Below are 18297 nucleotides of genomic sequence, written 5' to 3'. Positions count from 1 at the left end.
CCCAGGCAAATGGCTGAAATGGAACAGGGAGGTCCCTTTTCACAATGACCAGAGCAGCTGCTGGAGATAGTGACACACCAGGGAAGTGGGCAGGGGCTATGCCATGCCAAGAAAGCACAGACCAGTGGGCTCTGGTAGCCTGCATGTGTCTAGTAATTCCTAATGCAGGTCCATGCTTCCTGGTTAAACATGTTCACACCCAGCAATGGAAGTGAGCAAAATAGATCACCAGCATCTTTGTTCCCCTGCCCTCATCCATAGCAAGCACACAGAGACCAAGGTGTTCACAGAACAAGTGGGGCTCTCCTCTACATAGCTGCTTCAGTCAAACAGGGGTGGGGGTAGGTGGAAAGGGCTGTGGCTTCCCTCTCCCCCAGCTGCCGCTGAGTAGTTGTTGAACAGGTCTGTGGCCCCCTCCCCAAACACCCACCCAGTGGTGGTGTTCATTCCCCCCCAGTTCTTCCCCTCCAACTAGGGATTCCCTCACACCACTGGGGCAGGGGTAATTTCCTCAGTAGCTTTGCTGCTCTTCAGGCTCCTTCTGCCTCTGCCACTTACCCATCAGCAGGGTACCTTATTCTGCTCCCCTGAGCACAGAAACTCAGGGAGAATCACTGCTTTCCTGGCCTGCCTGCCAGCCAGCTTTTATACTTCTCCCACAAGGCCCCCTAGTGGTCTGTCTAAGCAGTAGCTTTACAGGGTCTCAGCGGCTCACCCACACTCCGGCCCTCAGCCTGCCCCAGTGAGAGGGTGAGGCAGGAAGGAGGGCAAAAGCTGCAGAAGGCGGGACAGTTCATGCCCGTGCATCCCATTGGCATTCTGGTGCATCGGGGTCTTAGATTTACTCGTGGTGCTGTGTCCTGCTGGGTTATAATTCCAGCTTTGTTTTTAACATAAAGCCATCCTACCTCCTTTGGGCCTCATTCTCCTCTCTCTTACACTGATGTAAATCTATTGACTGCAGTGGAGTTAAGTCTGATTTGCACCGATGCGAGTGGAGAAGCAATTCATGTCTTCACTCCTGAACGTCCCTGCTTGACTCTCCCTTGAGACTAGGGGCTGACATCCATAGCAGGGTGCTGATTGTCCACCCATAGCATTTTATTAGCTAATGGGCGCTAAAAGGAGGGCAGTGGCTCCTTCATTTATTGTGTTAGTAAAGTTTGTGCCATGTTTTCCCCTCTCAAAAGCTATGTGCTTCCATACACTTTGTTTTTCTATTTAAAAATACCCTCCCTGCTGCCTGCTTTGCTCCCAGAGCATCCCAACAAACCAGGGAATATGCTCAAGGAAGACAAAAATAATTTGGGAGCAGATCATGCCCTCATGATCTGATGGAGCAGGGGGTCCCTTCATTCATAAGAACAGCCATACTGGGTCAGACCAAAGATCCATCCAGCCCAGTATCCTGTCTACCAAGGCCAGGTGCCTCAGAGGGGGGGAACCTAACAGGTAATAATCAAGTGATCTCTCCATCTCCACCCTCTGACAAACAGAGGCTAGGGACACCATTCCTTACCCATCCTGGCTAATAGCCATTAATGGACTTAACCTCCATGAATTTATCCAGTTCTCTTTTAAATCCTGTTATAATCCTAGCCTTCACAACCTCCACAGGCAAGGAGTTCCACAGGTTGACTGTGTGCTGAGTGAAAAAGAACTTCCTTTTATTTGTTTTAAACCTGCTGCCCATTAAGTTCATTTGGTGGCCCCTAGTTCTTATATTATGGGAACAAATAAATAACGTTTCCTTATTCACTTTCTCCACACCACTCATGATTTTATATACCTCTATCATATCCCCCTTAGACTCCTCTTTTCCAAGCTGAAAAGTCCTAGCCTCTTTAATCTCTCCTCATATGGGACATGTTCCAAACCCCTAATCATTTTAGCTGACCTTTTCTGAACCTTTTCTAATGCCAGTATATCTTTTTTGGGATGAGGGGACCACACCTGTACGCAGTATTCAAGATGTGGGTGTACCACGGGTTTATATAGGGGCAATAAGATATTCTCCATCTTATTCTCTATCCCTCTTTTAATGATTCCTAACATCCTGTTTGCTTTTTTGACTGCCGCTGCACACCGTGTGGACGTTTTCAGAGAACTGTCCACGATGACTCCAAGATATTTCTTCTGATCAGTTGTAGCTAAATTAGCCTGCATCATATTGTATGTTCATGGACCATATCCCTTATACACAGAATGTAGGATCAGCCAGATCCAGGGCACTGTCTTCCCCCTTCCTCCAAGCTGCACCAAGGGCTTTCTACAGATTGGTGGCTCTGTGAGTGGAAAGGGTGCAGGTAATGGTTGGATTTGGGGAGGAGTGGGGAGGACAGGGAATCAGCTAGAAGGGGGTGCATGTCATCCCAGCACCTATGCTGCAAATATTCCTTAAGAAAGGTAATACAGCCCCAGCTTCCTGCTGTCCCTCCTTCTGAGGGAGATCTGCCTTTATGGGTGTCCCCAGGGCAAGTTCCAGCTGATGAAGCTCAGATGGGGTAATTCTGTTCGATCTGTGCTGGCAGATGGGGAGGGCAGGGGCGGGGACAAGGACGGGGGCTGGTGGCACAGAGGCAGCCAGACATGGGTTCTCTATTGGGATTGTCCTTGCTTTCCAGTATTCTCCGAAGATTTTGAAAGTAGGAAATGTGATTTATTCTGGGAGTGCTATCCCTGCCCCTCCACCAGTGGAGAAATCAGTACCAATCTGAGTCAGGAGAACCTTATGGAGATTTTCATCCCTTTAGCCCTGTGCCATGTTTTTTTTTTTCGTGCAGAAGGGAGCAGCTGTTACCTTGGTAAGAAAATAGATTTCAGTGGTATGATTCTAAAGAGTTTTATTTCAAATACAGTAATAGTGATGGGGGGAAAGGATGTTTTAAATGAGAAACACCTTGGCAAATCATTATTGCTCGTAATAAATCTCAATACTAATAATGTGTAATTGGATGGGCTATCTCAGTCCCTCTGCAATTTAAGGGCCTGACCCTACTACCCTTACTCATATAAGAAGTTCCACTGAAGATAAAGCAATGAGATGTGAGTTAGCATTGCAGAATCAGGGAAAAACTTGATTGCTCCTAAAACTTGAGTTAAGATAGCAGTAATAACAGCTACAAATGTCATGTTAGGATAGTGAAATAAAGAGGCAAATCCATCTGCTGCAGGATGGACATTTTCCTTATACAAGTCAACAGCACAGGAAGGTGGATGACCTGGTTCTTAGCCCAAAGAGTATGTAGTGTAAGGAAGAATACTGAAGATAGCTTCCTCCTTTCATTATGTAGAACTCAACCCTCTCCATATCTTCTTCCTCAGAACAAATTCCATTTGTGAGATTGGGTAAGTAAACCTGCAGGATTTCTTGTTGCCCAACTGGCTATGAGAGTCCCGTTCATGGTGTGGAAACAAAACATATTTAAACTGGGGGTGGGGGGGTTCTTTCTTCTTCCCTCCAATCCAAGATGTGTATTCTGTAAGCGTTTGCAAAAGAAAACAAAGTGCTGATTTATGGTGGCATATACTCAGTAGCAACTTTAGCCTTTTGGTAAAGATGGGCAAGCTTTGGTGTGGAGATTGAATAAGGCTGAGATCTAAATAAACAAACAACTAAGAATATATGAATGGTTGAGTGTTGCACTTAGGGCAAATTTACTATTGGACTTTTCTTCTCAATAGACCATCTGAGGGCCCCAGTGTCATTGTTTACTTTGTAAAGAAAATTGACTTGTAGAACATGTTGACAGTTCTCACTCCAGTTCCCGGGGGGCAAGTGTGCATAGTATAACTGGGTTCAAAAGAGAACTGGACAAGTTAATGGAGGATAGGTCCATCAATGGCTATTAGCCAAAAAGGTCAGGGATGCAACTCCATGCTTGGGGAGACCCTAAAACTCTGACTACCAGAAGTGGGGAGCAGAAGACAGGGATGGATCACTTCATAATTGACTTGTTCTGTATAGTCTCCCTGAAGATCTGGTGTGGGCCACTGTCAAAGACAGGATACTGGGCAAAATGGACCGTGGTCTGACCCAGTATGGCAGCTCTTATGTTCTTATAGAATAAAAATACCATCATGCTTGGCACGAATATATGCCCTTGGCAGACACACCATGGATTAAGAGAGTTAGAGATGGAACCTATCCATTCTCTCCTACAGGTGTTCTTTCCAAATCTGGAGTGAGGTACACCAGAGGGGCAGTACAGGGAAATTTGTAAAGTCACTGTCTGTGCTGTACCTGTTCTGGGGTGCAATAGACGACTTCAGCTCCAGAGACATCTTCAAAAGTACTAAAGTCAGTCTAAAAATTTTGAAGTTGATTTACTCATGAGGTCAGTTATTTATCTTGGGAACCTAACTGTTCAATCCACAGTCAAGCTAAACTTCGTATTTGGGCTAGAACTCCAGGATAAACAAGAAAGTAACTCATTCATATGAAGCAGAGAAATATTTCCCTAAAGGCTGATGTGCTGGCTGTAAAACTGAGTACTTTGGCAAGAAATAAGGGGAAGTAAGCGAGAGCCACTACTTCATCTGCTCTGACTCGTCTTAAGACGGACTGTATGCATTGCTAGTAGGTATATTGTTATTTTATATTTTCTTAATAGCAATATAATGATATGCAGTGAGTGGGTGGGGAATATGATCTGCATCACAAATAAAAGATACAAGCGGTTAGATGACAAGCAATTTTATTTTGCAAAACAATCACTATACAGCAACAAATACAATTGCAAATTGGATTGAAAAACATGAACTAACTACCACCAGCCATTCAAGAAATGTCTCTTTATGGTAACAGGCTCTAGAATTATCAGAAAAAACACAGGTTTGTAACAGCAGACTGTATTCCTCCAAATCCCAGCATACAGAATATGTTGGTTTTTTTGTTTCTTTTTTCTCTTTGCTAAAGTTGAAGTGGCTTTTATGCCTGACCTTTCCAAATCTGAAAGTAAATTATTTTCCTGTAGAGGGCATTGCTTGAGTAAGATTACTAGCAAGGGAGCTCTACACACACCTAGGCTAAAATTCTATCTGCTTCATTTTATATAACAAAAGTGATCTACACTTAAAGACATCTGTCTTTGAAGGGATGTTCATACTTGATTTTCAGAAAATATTTTGGTCCAGCCCAGCAAAAACTTTTCTCATATACAGTAGTCCACATAGACCGCCTTTCAACTCCCTTTGGGTTGTGTAGATAGGCCAGTTTATATATATTTGCAAGCAGTCATAATGAGGGAAGAAATGTTGCTACTGTACATTAACATAGTGTTAGCTGGCTAATACCATTTACTGCTATACAGTGAAAATATGTGTTGTCTAGTGGTCACAGGAGTATCCTCATCATTATTAGTTTCTCCTTCATTGTTGCTGGACCAAGATCTGCTCAACTTTTTACTGGATTTCTTCCTGCCTAGGTTTACATAGAAACAGATATTTTGCTGATGTGGAGACACTCAGAGTGCCTTTTCCATTGTCCTACCACTCAACAAACATACTCAGTTTTGATTCTCCCATGACTAACCGATTTGGATTAATTTAAATTTTCTATTTATTCATTGTTACAAATAGAGAGAAGTTGGCTCTTAGATGTCACTGACTGGCTAAACCTGCCAATAGAATAGAACTGTTAAAGACGTGGGTTCCAGAAAACTGGAACATGGCCACCAAGTGCTTGCAAAGTTTTTAAACTGACACTCTTCTTGAGAAGGTTCTTATGAGCTTTTTCAATGACTATCTAGAGTTGCGTAATGTAACTTGCATTTTATTTAATATAAACTCTTGGTTTCTTTTATCTTCATCTAGCTCCTCACAAAAGCTCTAGAACTCTTTCTATGGAAGGACAATTATTGATTACAAGGACTTTGCTTGAATGAAGACAAGAAAGCTCATTTCAAAGCATGAAGTAAATGACTTGGTGTGTTACGTCAGTTTGACTTTGGATGTGTATGTGCAATAACTAAACATCACCATCTACAGAATGTTTTTTTTTTTAAAGCAGGATAAAAAGTACTTGAGTCACAATTTAAATACTGTTCTGACCAGCTGTGTTCAACTTCAGTGAAGCTGAGGTTCAGCAGTACCTTAGGCTCTTCCTAACATTGGCAAAAGGCATAATAAAAACACTGCAAGGCTAATTTGCATTAATTGATGGAGAGCAACATGATCAAAAATATTGTTCTTCTTCCTCCTTTTGTTTTTTTAAACAATGGCAAGATATTTTTATGGACCACACCAAACATTATTTCCATGTAAATTCCCATTGGTTATTCTAAGCAACAGTACAGCAATTACAAGGCAGAAATCAGAATCCTCTTGATGCACTTAACATGTTTGCTAAACTCCCTGTCTTTTGTATAAAATAACTGACTTACAAACAGCATTAGGTGCTTTATAGTGTGAAAAAGCTTTTTGCAGAGTTGATGTGTGGGGCTATTTAGGAGTTCATCTTCAGTAAGATGCATGGAGTTTGAGCCATATAATTCATCTTAATGCCACAGGGAACAACTGCTTGGCCAAAATCTCCATTCATCACATTGAAGATTTACTCTTTAGTATTTGTGAAGTTTAATACTGTGAATTTAATTCTGTGGAATCCTTTGCTATTAATTATAAGAATCCTCTGCACAGACACAAACTTCTTCTCTCTGTTCTTTTCAATCAACCCCCAACACACACACACACACACATAGTAAAAAGAACAGAGTACTCAAAAGCTTCCAATACACACGGTTGACTTAATACACAATTCATGTCTAGCTCAGTTGACAGTGTAAAGATTAGCTAGAGATTTCAAAAGGAAGAGAGCCAACAATCTGCAAATATGTAAATTTGTCATTTTATAATGTCTACTGTACATAACATCAGCAGATTTGTTATCCACTGATGAGTAATACCACCCTATTACCTTCAGCAGTGTTTTCTTAGTGTCCATAATATTGTGTTGGAGTTCTCTCAAGTAACTCCATTAGATCTGATGTTTATGTATCTCTCTGCAAGTTTATGCACACTTTTCTTATACTTTTTATAATCAACATACACTTGCTGCTTCTTTGTTGAGATTTAAAGATGCCCTATTTATCTATTCAGTCACCTTGGTGATCCAGGCTAGGGAGTTCATTTTATTTATCTATTTAATTTATTAATTATAATTTATTGGCATCTCTACAGTGTTTACTGCTATACTAGCAGAGTGCCCGAGTGTACACATAAGACACTACTGAAGGTATGGAATGACACCCAAATACTTTTTTCAACTTTAGCAAAAGAAAAAAATTCAATAAAATAAATCCAACATTCATTGTTACTATAGAAGCTTTAAAAAAAGCTAAAATCAAACTGTTTTTGATTTAAAAAAATCCAGAATCCAAACCCACCTCTTTGGAAACCCTTTTTCTAAACATCTGGAACTCACAAAATCAGTCTTGGTGAAAAAAGGAGGGTGGGGAAAAGGAATAATTTTTCTAGCATCACAGAAGAGACTTGCATCTGACACTAAAACAGGGTCACGGCTTTTAGTTGTTACAGAAAGCAGTTTCATGCTAAACGTTTTTGTCTTTTTATGTATTTTTTTCTGAATAGGGGAAAAAAAACCCTGCTAACATCTACTTTTACATACCTAAAATTGCAACACCAAAGGGTGCAAGAGACACAGATACTGTGAATAAAGAAGTATAATATTCAAGTATATGAGGGCGTATCACAAATGGCCACAGAGAAATATATATATCTATAATACTGTATCAAACAGATGGAAAGGATGTGAAACCGGTAGTGTGTACACAAATCTAGCCGCTTAACCGACATTCTAATCAGACACAAGCCCATTGAAATGGAAGTGCTTCCTTTCAATAGTGTTTTTGTTTTAAAAATGCCACTTCCTCAAGCACAATTCAAATGTTTTTCAACTACTATTTTTAGTTATCAGTTAAATAATTTATTGGAATCAGCTATACACTGACATAATTATCCAGGCCCCAAAATGTTAATAACTTAATCCAGTCTTTCTCCTTCTACCCATTTATACAAAATAACACTTTTTTTAAATTAAACTTGATTTCCTTTATATGCCATTCCCATCCGGTAACTAGGCTCTTCAGTTTAATTTAACCTGTAATAAGTTACAGTGGGTGACTTTTTTTTCCTCCCACCCATCAACAGAACCATGAAATGAGCAACTTGGGATAGTCAGAAAGAGGTGGATGGCCCTCAGGCACATGGAAAGGTAAAAATGCATTTTATCATAGTACAGTACTCCATGCAAGACAGAGCAGAGCAACAATAATCATCCAATGTCATACACTGCAATTGCATACCCATGTAAACCCAGTGTCTTCCTGCTGTAAATGGAGATCAGGCCAATTTCTGCATCTATTTAATGATTTGGGGTTTTTTTATTGTATGGTTGCTACAGTCTTGGGATGTGACGTAATTTTAGACATGATAAAGAATGAATGTAACACCTGCTCTGAGCCCATTCCTGCCAAGAGCTCATGTCTAAATATTATTACTTCATACACTGCTAAATGGAGCAAATTCATAAGCCCTGCTTAGCAAGGGCGGCCGTGACATCTTCAGCGAGGGTAGCAAGCTGAGGGGATTCCAGCAGGTTGATGCTTCCAGAGGATGAGACATTGCTGAGTCTGCGTGGTGAAGGCACGCTGGACCTGCCTGGTGACTGCGTAATGATCTCAGCCCCGTGATCTACACGGGCTTTAGCATGCTCTCTGAAGTTTAGCTTCTGGCTGTCAATCTGTTCAAGAAAGGCAAAATGTATTTAAACCTTTGCTTTTAAGTAATGATCTTCTATTGCTGATTTGATTTGAAACTCCGGTCTTCTGTGGTGACACCCTTTCTTATTCATACACCATCCCACCTTTTCGGTGTGCGGCCAACTCTCTCCTTCCCACAAAGGACCTGTTGCCATATGATGCTGAGCACCTTCAGTTCTTGAAGTCAGTGGGAGTTGAGAGAGCTCAGCCCCTGCCAGAAATGTGATCAACAGCCTCACAGCACTGGACTCAGGAGTCACTCATCACCTTTGCCTGGGCTACCACTGCTGGAACACGTCCTCTAGCAGAAGGGTCCTGTCCTATAAGCCTGCCAATGATTCCCACCAAGGCGACAGCTGAGTGAATAATTCAATCTAGGCTGGGATTCCAAAGATGCCTAAGGGGATTAGGCACCTAATGTACATTGACTTTCAGTGGGAGTTGGGTACCTAACTCCCTTAGGCAGGACTGAAAAATCCCATCTTTTGCCTCTATTTCTGAATATCCATGAACATATCATGTCTTTATCGAATAATATATTATTCTACATTTTATTGGTCTGAAATGTCTTTTCTTTTTTAAAAAAGCCTTGTAAGGATTGAACATGAGGGTATCTCTGTGAGCATTCAAAATCCACCCTTGTGCAAAGCATCATCCCAAGGTTTAAAGTGGGAGTTAGGTGGTGCATAGGCATTGAGCTGGCCCTCTGCACAGACGTGAATTTCACCCTATTTGAATTGCACTGGTTTGCTGTGGTTGGCAGTCGTGATATTGTTTCCGTTCTCTAACTGGATGATCACACAAGCAATGCCAGTGTAAGTATTTGCTTGTGCAAAGTGAACATGCACATGTGTGTATGTGATTCTAAGATTTGCATTGTTTGAATGTTGTTCAAATGTTCACAGGAAGCATACACAAAAGGCCAGTGAGCATGGCTGAAGGGAAGGGAATATACATAAAACCCCAGTGTGGATTTAGAATAGCAGCAAAGGGAGAGAGCGGTCTGGAGGCAAAACAGAAGTTCAGCTGGGGAAAGGGAAAAGCATTGGGCATCAGGAGGAGCAGACTGGGAGTCACTGGCTCCAGGTTGAGAGGATCAACCACAGAAAAGTAGTCGCTTTTCCTGCTCTCACCTCTGTAGCCCTGTATATAAGTGACACACATTTTTCTGACCCATGTATACCTGCTGTGTAATTTACACCACGATTCAGGTCACTGCTGACATTGGGCTGAAGTGCATTCTCAAAGAGAGAAGCTCAGTTCATCAGGCTGATTTCTTACCTTGATATTGCCACCTCCAGGTGTATGGTGGGCATTTTCTAGGGAACCAACTTTAGCGTGAGCTTTTTCTTTGAAATCCAGTTTCACACTCTCAATTTTCACACGTCCCCCACCTATTCAAGCAAAATAAAATACAATTAAGAAAATTAAATAGTCCTAAATTTCAAATACACTTTGTTTTGTTTCCTGAAAATGTAGCTTGAGGACCAACCAGGCAAGTCAGCGGAGAGCAGTAGCTATTAGTGTCTTATTTTTCTGGGAAACAATCTGTTGCTACAGTAGCAGTAATCATGACGCAAAGAGATATGGACAAGCACAATATTAACTTAGTCCACTAGAGGATTTTTGTTTTGAGGTTCTACAGGTCCATGAGTGGTTTCGTTTTGAACAAATTTAATCAGGCTAAGTAATTTTCACGTGGGACTTTTTCATGGGTTACCCAGGGAGACATATTTTTCTGCCCCTCCCAGTTCTGTCCGGGCACAGACATTTTTTACTTCTCTGTCAAATATGATCTAATAATTCATAAAGGACCAGATTTAGAGAGGCGAAGAGCACTGTGCCCTCTATTTCAATACAGTAGAACCTCAAAGATACGAACACCAGAGTTATGGACAGACCGGTCAAGCGAACACCATGTGAAACTGGAAGTAACCAATCAGGCAGCAGCGGAAACAAACAAAACAAAACAAACAAACAAAAGCAAATACTGCACTGTGCCTGTACTGCATCTTAAAGGTAGGCACATCCGGGCTGCCTGTCCCCACCCCAACCCCATGCGTGGAATAGCCACTTACATCTAGTAGTGAAGACGCTGGGGCTGCCAGCCCAAGGCACCAGCAGAGGAGAATCAGCGCTGGGATCTGCGCTGCTTTCACCTCTCCCACAGTTGGGGGGGGGTGCTGTTTTCACACACACCCAGCCGGGAGGGGAGGGCACTGTTTTAAGGCCCCCTCCTCTGGCCGGGAGAGGGACAAGCTATTTTCACCCCATCCTCCTGGCTGGAAGGGGGACAAGGTTACAGTCTGATCCAGGGAAAGAAACTGCCTGCAAGGAAGCTGCTGGCACCGAGGAGGGAGTTTAGCTGCAGCTTGAACCTGGTTTGGCGTGTCAGCTGCTGGAACTGGAGCCCAAACTGCACTTTGTTTAGAGTTATGAACATTTCAGAGTTACGGGCAACCTCCACTCCCGAGATGTCTGGTACTCTGAGGTTCTGCTATACATGCTTAAGCATATGCTTAAATCCCATTAACTTCCATGGGATTTAAACACTTGCTCAAGTACTTTGCTGAATAGGGATGGACTCAATATCTTCATCAATGATTTAGATAATGGCATAGAGAGTACACTTATAAAATTTATGGACGATACCAAAATGGGAGGGGTTGCAAGTGCTTTGGAAGATAGGAATAAAATTCAAAATGATCTGGACAAACTGGAGAAATGATCTGAAGTAAACAGGATGCAATGCAATAAGGAAAAATGCAAAGTATTCCACTTAGGAAGGAAAAATCAATTGCACACAAACAAAATGGGAAACGACTGTCTAGGAAGGCATACTGCAAAAAGGGATCTGGAGGTCATAGTGGATCACAAGCTAAATATGAGTCAACAGTGTAACACTGTTGCAAAAAAATGCGAACATCATTCTGGGATGATCATTGGTAGGAGTGTTGGAAGCAAGACACGAAAAGTAATTCTTCCGCTCTATTCCGGACTGATTAGGCCTCAGCTGGAGTATTGTGTCCAGTTCTGGATCTTACATTTCAGGAAAAATGTGGACAAACTGGAGAAAGTCCAGAGAAGAGTCACAAAAGTTATTAAAGGTCTAGAAAACATCACCAATGAGGGAAGATTGAAAAAATTGGGTTTGTTTATTCTGGAGAAGAAAAGACTGAGCGGGGACATAACAGTTTTCAAGTACATAAAGGGTTGTTACAAGGAGGAGGGAGAAAAATTGTTCTCTCTGAGGATAGGACAAGAAGTAATGGGCTAAAACTAAAGTAAGGGCGGTTGAGGTTGGACATTAGGAAAAACTTCCTAACTGTCAGGGTAGTTAAGCACTGGAATAAATTGCCTAGGGAGGTTGTGGAATCTCCATCATTGGGGATTTTTAAGAGCAGGTTAGACAAACACCTGTCAGGGATGCTATAGATAATATTTAGTCCTGCCATGAGTGCAGGGGACTGGACTAGATGACCTCTCAAGGTCCCTTCCAATTCTATGATTCTGTGTGTTTAAGTACTTTGCTGAAGTGAGGCTCAGTGGAGAACCTGCAATTCCCACTTGGGTCAATGGTATCTTGTGGCAGTAGGTTCCACAGATTAAATTTGAACTGTGTACAGAGAACTGTTATCTTTCAGTTTAAATGGAGCATTCCCCTTGTATTTGTATTATGAGAACAGGTAAATAGGTGCATCTGTATCATTAGTTTGTATATCTCTATCATGTCCCCTCTTATTAATCTTATCTCTAAACTAAGCAGTCCCAAACGTTTTCAATCTCTCTTTATATGAAAATGTCTCAATTAAATAAAACAAAGAATATTATTTCCATTTGTAATTTCTCGTGATTTGTACTTGGATTATTTATTAAGTGAAGATTAGTAACCACAATCTTTCTTTCGTAGATGAACAAACCCAACATGTGGAGGCCTGTAACACATTCATAGAATCATAGAATATCAGGGTTGGAAGGAACCTCAGGAGGTTATCTAGTCCAACCCCCTGCTCAAAGCAGGACCAATCCCCAACTAAATCATTGCTATATGGACTCAAAGTCCTCAGGATCACATGTAATTTGCATCTGAATAAATTTGTTAGCTTATATATGTGAAATCACACACACACATATATATATATATATATATATGATCATTTAGTTCTTTATTGACTGTACATATGAAGCTTGTGTACACTATATAATCCAGAATACTGAGCATCTGAAATATTTCATATTCTGGTTTCTGACAGGAGTATGTAAATAGTTAGGTCCAAATTCAGATCTGGTGTAAGCAAGTGCAACTCCGCTGACCTCAACAGAGGTCTACTTATATCCCTGAATTTAGTCCCCACTTATGTAAGGGTAAAAACTTCCCATTTGGGGGTCGAATCATGCACCATGAGCACAGACACATTAGATGTGTGTTTATTAGATTTGGGTAATGCGCTTTCTAGAGGAGAAAAGTTTTGTAGGGAGGATGTTGGCTCATCAAATACTCTGTCTGGGATTATGTATATGCGAATTTGAATTTGGAATAGAGCTCTTAATGTTCCAGAATGCTGTCACTTAATAATCAGCTCATGATGGACTGCAAGCTGTATCTTTATCATTTCTTCTGGTACCTACCAATTAGCATCTTGAGTTGTGGGTTTGAGCATGCATTGCTGTACACTCTAGCCTTGAACCAGCAACACATTTAAACACATGCTGAATTTTAAGCATGTGAGGGTTTTGCTAGATTAGGCCAGAGTGCTTAGCATCTTGCAGGATCCAGCCCCTAAGAAGTAGGTACATTAGAGAACCTCCACTTATCCTGTTCACATTACTTGCATGAGTAGTAAGTTGCTGCAGTGGGTCTATTCACATGAGATAGGCAAGCAGGATTTGCCCCCTAATATTCCATATTAGTCCAAATAATTCCTACATTACCTGGTCTGTGACGGATGTTCTTCAGGGAGCCACATTTGGAAGTGACATGGCTCAGATCTATTTTCTTAGTTACAATTTGTATCTGTTGAAAGTGCACAAAACAAATTTTAGGAAGGCAAAAGGGCAAAGAGGAAGAGCACTAGCTTCGAAAAACACTGAAAAAGAAGAAATAGTTAGCGGAGGACAGATCATGCCAGAAAGGTGAGAAACATCTGGATTAATACAACAAGCTTCCATTCCACCAAGGAACCTGACAGTGGTGTGTTAAGTCTTTTCATTAGTAAAATGAAGATGTGAATCAAGAAGATAAACAAGGGTTATTTTCTAAGATGCTTCTGAGCTTTCCTCTTGTGGTGAAAGGCAGTGCCTCTAAGCGCTGCGTGTAGCATGATACATACTGTTGTTCTAGTCTGCTTTCTTTGTTCCTTTCTTTAATACTTATTTCCCGGGAATCTGGGCTTTTTATATCATCCCTTTCACATGGCTTATCCTGACTTTCAGATTCAAAACTCTTCCTATGTCCCTTTGTCCCCATAAGTACAGTGTAAACACTGAGTGTGATTCACAACTGAGTTACTCCAGTTTTACATCAGATTAAATCCATAATGGGGTTACACTGGCATAAAACGGGAGTAACACAGTGGCTAATCAGACCTTCTGCCTAAACCCTGTTTTTCCTGATTTTGTATTTCTTTTATCTGTCATCTAACTCTGTTAATTTAATATAGTCGTCAGAGAGAGAGAGAGAGAGAGAGAGAGAAAGACTCTGGGACCAAGCGCACACCCAACCTTGAATGACAGATGGGCTACGCTTTCAGTCTGTCTGTTACTTTATCTGGGGTGACCTAAAGAAGGCAAATATATAGATCTGCTGTACAGCCAGGACAAGCTTCCCCTTCCAGGAGCTTGAATGACTGCCTTCTGTGGAATTGTGAGCAACTTTGAATGAAGCCACATTGCAGCAGTGTGCATCTAGGCAGTCTGGCCTTTTCTCCGGGGATAGAGGGAGAGAGAACGTTGCAGGTTTAGAAAAATGTAATAAGTGAAAAGTGCGTTTGTCACTTCCTTGAAATTAGTCACCTTGGGCCAGATCATGTAAGAACTGAGCAACCTCAGCTCTCATTGGGCTCCTATTTTGTGGTTCAGTGGATGCTGTAGCCGCTTAGCACCTCTAGGGGCACTCAGCTCCTTGCAGAACTAAGCCTGTGGCTGTAAAGGCGCACCTCATCCTCTTCTTCCTAATCCATTTCCTGGCGGAGCCCTAACCATTTGCTGCGGTCTGTGGGGAAGGATCAGAAGCCCACCACTGAACACACAGGGTTGACAGACTACCAGACCAAGTTAACATGTGAAACATAAGCAAAGAAGGAAAATAGTGCTTGGAAGGAGGGGAGACAGAGGGCTGGCTGTGCAAGGCGGGGCATCACAGTCAGGACGCCTTCTGAGGTAGCATCACTACTTACATTTCCTCCCCCTGCAGAATGTTTGATGTTATCCTTGGAACCACATCTGGACTGAATATCGCTAAAATCGATCTTCTTATTTAAAATTCTAACCTAAAAGGAATTGGAGGTAACTTACTATGCTGTACACATGTTCTTTCAGTCTGCAGGTTAGAGGACCCAAGACGGCTGTGACTGCTACTGCTGGTGTGGGCAGTTAGGTTTAAACGTTGGCCAAATGGATACAGCCAACTATGGAAAGCAGCCTCAATGTTAAAACAAATCTATTGCTCTTTTCACCTCCTTCCAAGCTGGTTGCTGGTAAAATGAAATATAATCGGTGAGAATTATATTCTGGGAGTTCTCCCTGTTAGGCCTAAGGATCCAAGTTTGTCTCCAGTTTATATAGCCATTAACCTCCTGGCCAAGAAAGACTGGAGCGGATGCTCCTGGGAGGTTGCCAGCACCTCTCAAGTTGCCAGAGGGGGTCCATGCAGAGAGAGACCTGGGACAGAGGACTGTGCCTCCTGGAGAACCATACCAGATTCAGCCAGCCCAGGGAGCATGGAGTCAAGAGTTGGACTCTGGTCTCCTGCTTAGCACTTACTCCTAAAGAGCCCTCAGATTGCCTACAAAGGTAACCAGTGATATTTATTGCCATTTTACGGATGGGAAAACTGAGCCATGGGGAGGCTGAAGGCTCACTTATACCTCTCACCAGATTAAGCTGTGACAGGGAAGAGGGGTGCCCCACCTGGTCCTGGGAGTTTTTTGCCTTTGTCACAGTTTCCAGGTCACTGGGAGGAGAATGACAGCCTGTGAGATTTGCTACACCTGTGTAAAGTGTAACCAGTGCTGCCCCGCCATATGGACAACACACCCCTCTGCGGCCACTGTGCTCCTCTGTGCTCCCCATCACTGTCAGCCACATCCCTGGGGGAAAAGGGATCCCTGTACCTTGCCCCTCACACACTCAAGTGGCCATAATTTGGCTCTATGTGAGACAGCAACAGAGCCAGGACTAGAATCCAGATCTCCAAATACCTAGCCCTACCCTCAGCCCACTGGACCACAGCTGCTCCATTCAGATCCCCCCACTACAGCAGCATCTTCACCTGGCAAAAGGAGGAGCTTATTGGGACACCAATAATTTTGCTTTGGTAACTGTGCTTCTGTTTTTCCAATAAACAATGCAGGGCAAAACTGTGGGTGTCCGGGGGGGGGGGAGGGGAAGGCTCCATCCCACCAGAAGTTCACATCTGCACCAACCAGCCCTGTGCTCCTCTTTGTGAGCCCTGAGCACACGGGGAAGGGGGATTAGTGCTGCTAGTGCTCAGCTCCCCAAAGGGGACGTGAGCCGACATTTCTGGAGAGTGCCCATGGCTCCACAGGCCTCTGTCGGTGCCCGGAGTCCTCAGCGCGCCTTTTAAAAAGTGTAGCAAATGCAACTTCGGAACATGTTCCCCGCTCGCTTCGCTGGCGGCATTATGCCTGACTGTCCTTCACAGTCATTATGCCTCCAGCGTACAGCACGGCAGCCTCTGCAGCGCACACCTGATCACACAAGCCGTACGTTCCCCGGTACGCCTGAAACAAAGCCCTAAGAGTAAGACAATGACAAGCAATCTTGTCACACACACGTCTTAGATATCATAGTGAATGACAGCCTCAAACAGAGAGACAGATGAGATAAGATAGGTAGCATCCACCACAGAAGGTCTGGCTGGTGCAGTGGAACAGAAAACCCAGAGTCTGTGAAATCACGAATGAGGACAAGATGGCTGACTTCTTGCAGAGAAGAGAAAGACGATGTTGGTGGATGGGGCGTGGGGGACCACTCGAAGAACAGGCAAGAAGCACACCTGAGGCTGCGAGAGCACTTCTGCCACCTGTGACTCAGGTTTGTAATCAAGGAGTTTTACTATATCCAGGGCTGCTTTTGGAACATCAAATACCAGCTGTAGCCAAAAAAGTTTCCATCTGCACCTGGGTAAGACAATGCCACCATTCCTTCCAAATGACCCCTGGGAGCCTCATCCACACCGGTCGCCTCACCAGGTGGCGACTGCAATGGGCTCTACTTGGGGCCACGCACTGGGAATAAGGCTTAGAAGCGTACACAGAATGCAGCTGACCATAGGCTGAGCAACACACCATCACGCAGGGAGCGTATTACACGAATGCTCCACAGAGCGGCAAGGGATGCCACTATGTTTCCAAGGAGAGAATCAGGCGCCGATTTAATATATAAAGCCCTACCTGATCTGGGATCTGGTTATCTGAGGAAGCTCCTTCCTACTTGGGTCAAGCTGCCACAGTGGCATAGCTTGTTGGTGTATCACACAAAATCATGTCCCTTTGGGCAATGTGGAGATGGGGAAAAGCGTGTGTTTGACAGTGCTCCTTCCTGACTCATGCTAGATCAGACCATGAAACTGCAGGCACATAAACTAGCTCAACCCATGGTTCTCCCATCTAACCACCAAATGTCTGGGTTTCATCCTTGCATCCAAATGGCGGTTAGGGTCCCGTGTTAGAGTCTCAGTGGTGGAGTAGTGTCATATTCTTTGTTATGTTTTTCTCTATGGCCTAGATCCTCAGCTGGGATGAATCAGTGTCGTTCCATTGACTTCAATGCCAATATAAACCAAGTGAGCATCCCCAGTGAGGGATTTCTGCTTAAAAATTGAATACCTGGTGTGGCCCAGTGTAATTCCTTGGGGGCCACATCCTAAGGTCTTTACTCAAATATTGCATGATTTTTATTCAACTATGCCTGAGTAAAATAAGGACCTCAGGATATGGTTTATAATACTAATGTACTTGTGGCATCTTAGAGACTAACAAATTTATTTGAGCATAAGCTTTCATGAGCTACAGCTCGCTTCATCGGATGCCACAAGTCCTCCTTTTCTTTTTGCTGATACAGACTAACATGGCTGCTACTCTGAAACTAATGTACTTGGAATTTACAATGTCTTTCCATACAAGCGTTATATTTTTGTAAGGCTTGCTGATAGGCATTTCTAGATCACTCTTCAACACAGCATTCATCACAGTCATGTCTATAACGTAGCTGACAGGCAGAATAGGAAAAGCTAAGTTGACTGACTGATATTTAGCTGATAGGTAGATAGATTAAT

The 18297-nt window shown here is 42.8% G+C and overlaps 1 protein-coding gene across 23 annotated transcripts in view; it reads right to left on the bottom strand.

Moving 5' to 3' along the window:
* Nucleotides 1-4680: 4680 nt before the first annotated feature.
* MAP2 (microtubule associated protein 2) overlaps nucleotides 4681-18297 on the bottom strand; it is a 341589-nt gene continuing 327972 nt past the window's right edge. For 14 of the 23 annotated variants that reach the window (XM_073306664.1, XM_073306661.1, XM_073306672.1 and 11 more), the window contains 4 exons: nucleotides 15176-15268; nucleotides 13713-13794; nucleotides 10062-10174; nucleotides 4681-8761 (listed from right to left, as the gene is read on the bottom strand). In XM_073306664.1, coding sequence (XP_073162765.1) covers nucleotides 8546-8761; nucleotides 10062-10174; nucleotides 13713-13794; nucleotides 15176-15268 — 504 coding nt within the window. In that variant the 3' untranslated portion in view covers nucleotides 4681-8545. The remainder of the gene's footprint in view (nucleotides 8762-10061; nucleotides 10175-13712; nucleotides 13795-15175; nucleotides 15269-18297) is intronic. The other 9 variants (XM_073306670.1, XM_073306674.1, XM_073306675.1 and 6 more) reach the window with 1 other exon arrangement.

Source organism: Lepidochelys kempii, chromosome 11 (assembly GCF_965140265.1).
Source record: "Lepidochelys kempii isolate rLepKem1 chromosome 11, rLepKem1.hap2, whole genome shotgun sequence".
NCBI classification, from domain to species: Eukaryota; Metazoa; Chordata; order Testudines; family Cheloniidae; genus Lepidochelys; species Lepidochelys kempii.
This window is presented reverse-complemented; position numbering and strand designations above follow the sequence as displayed.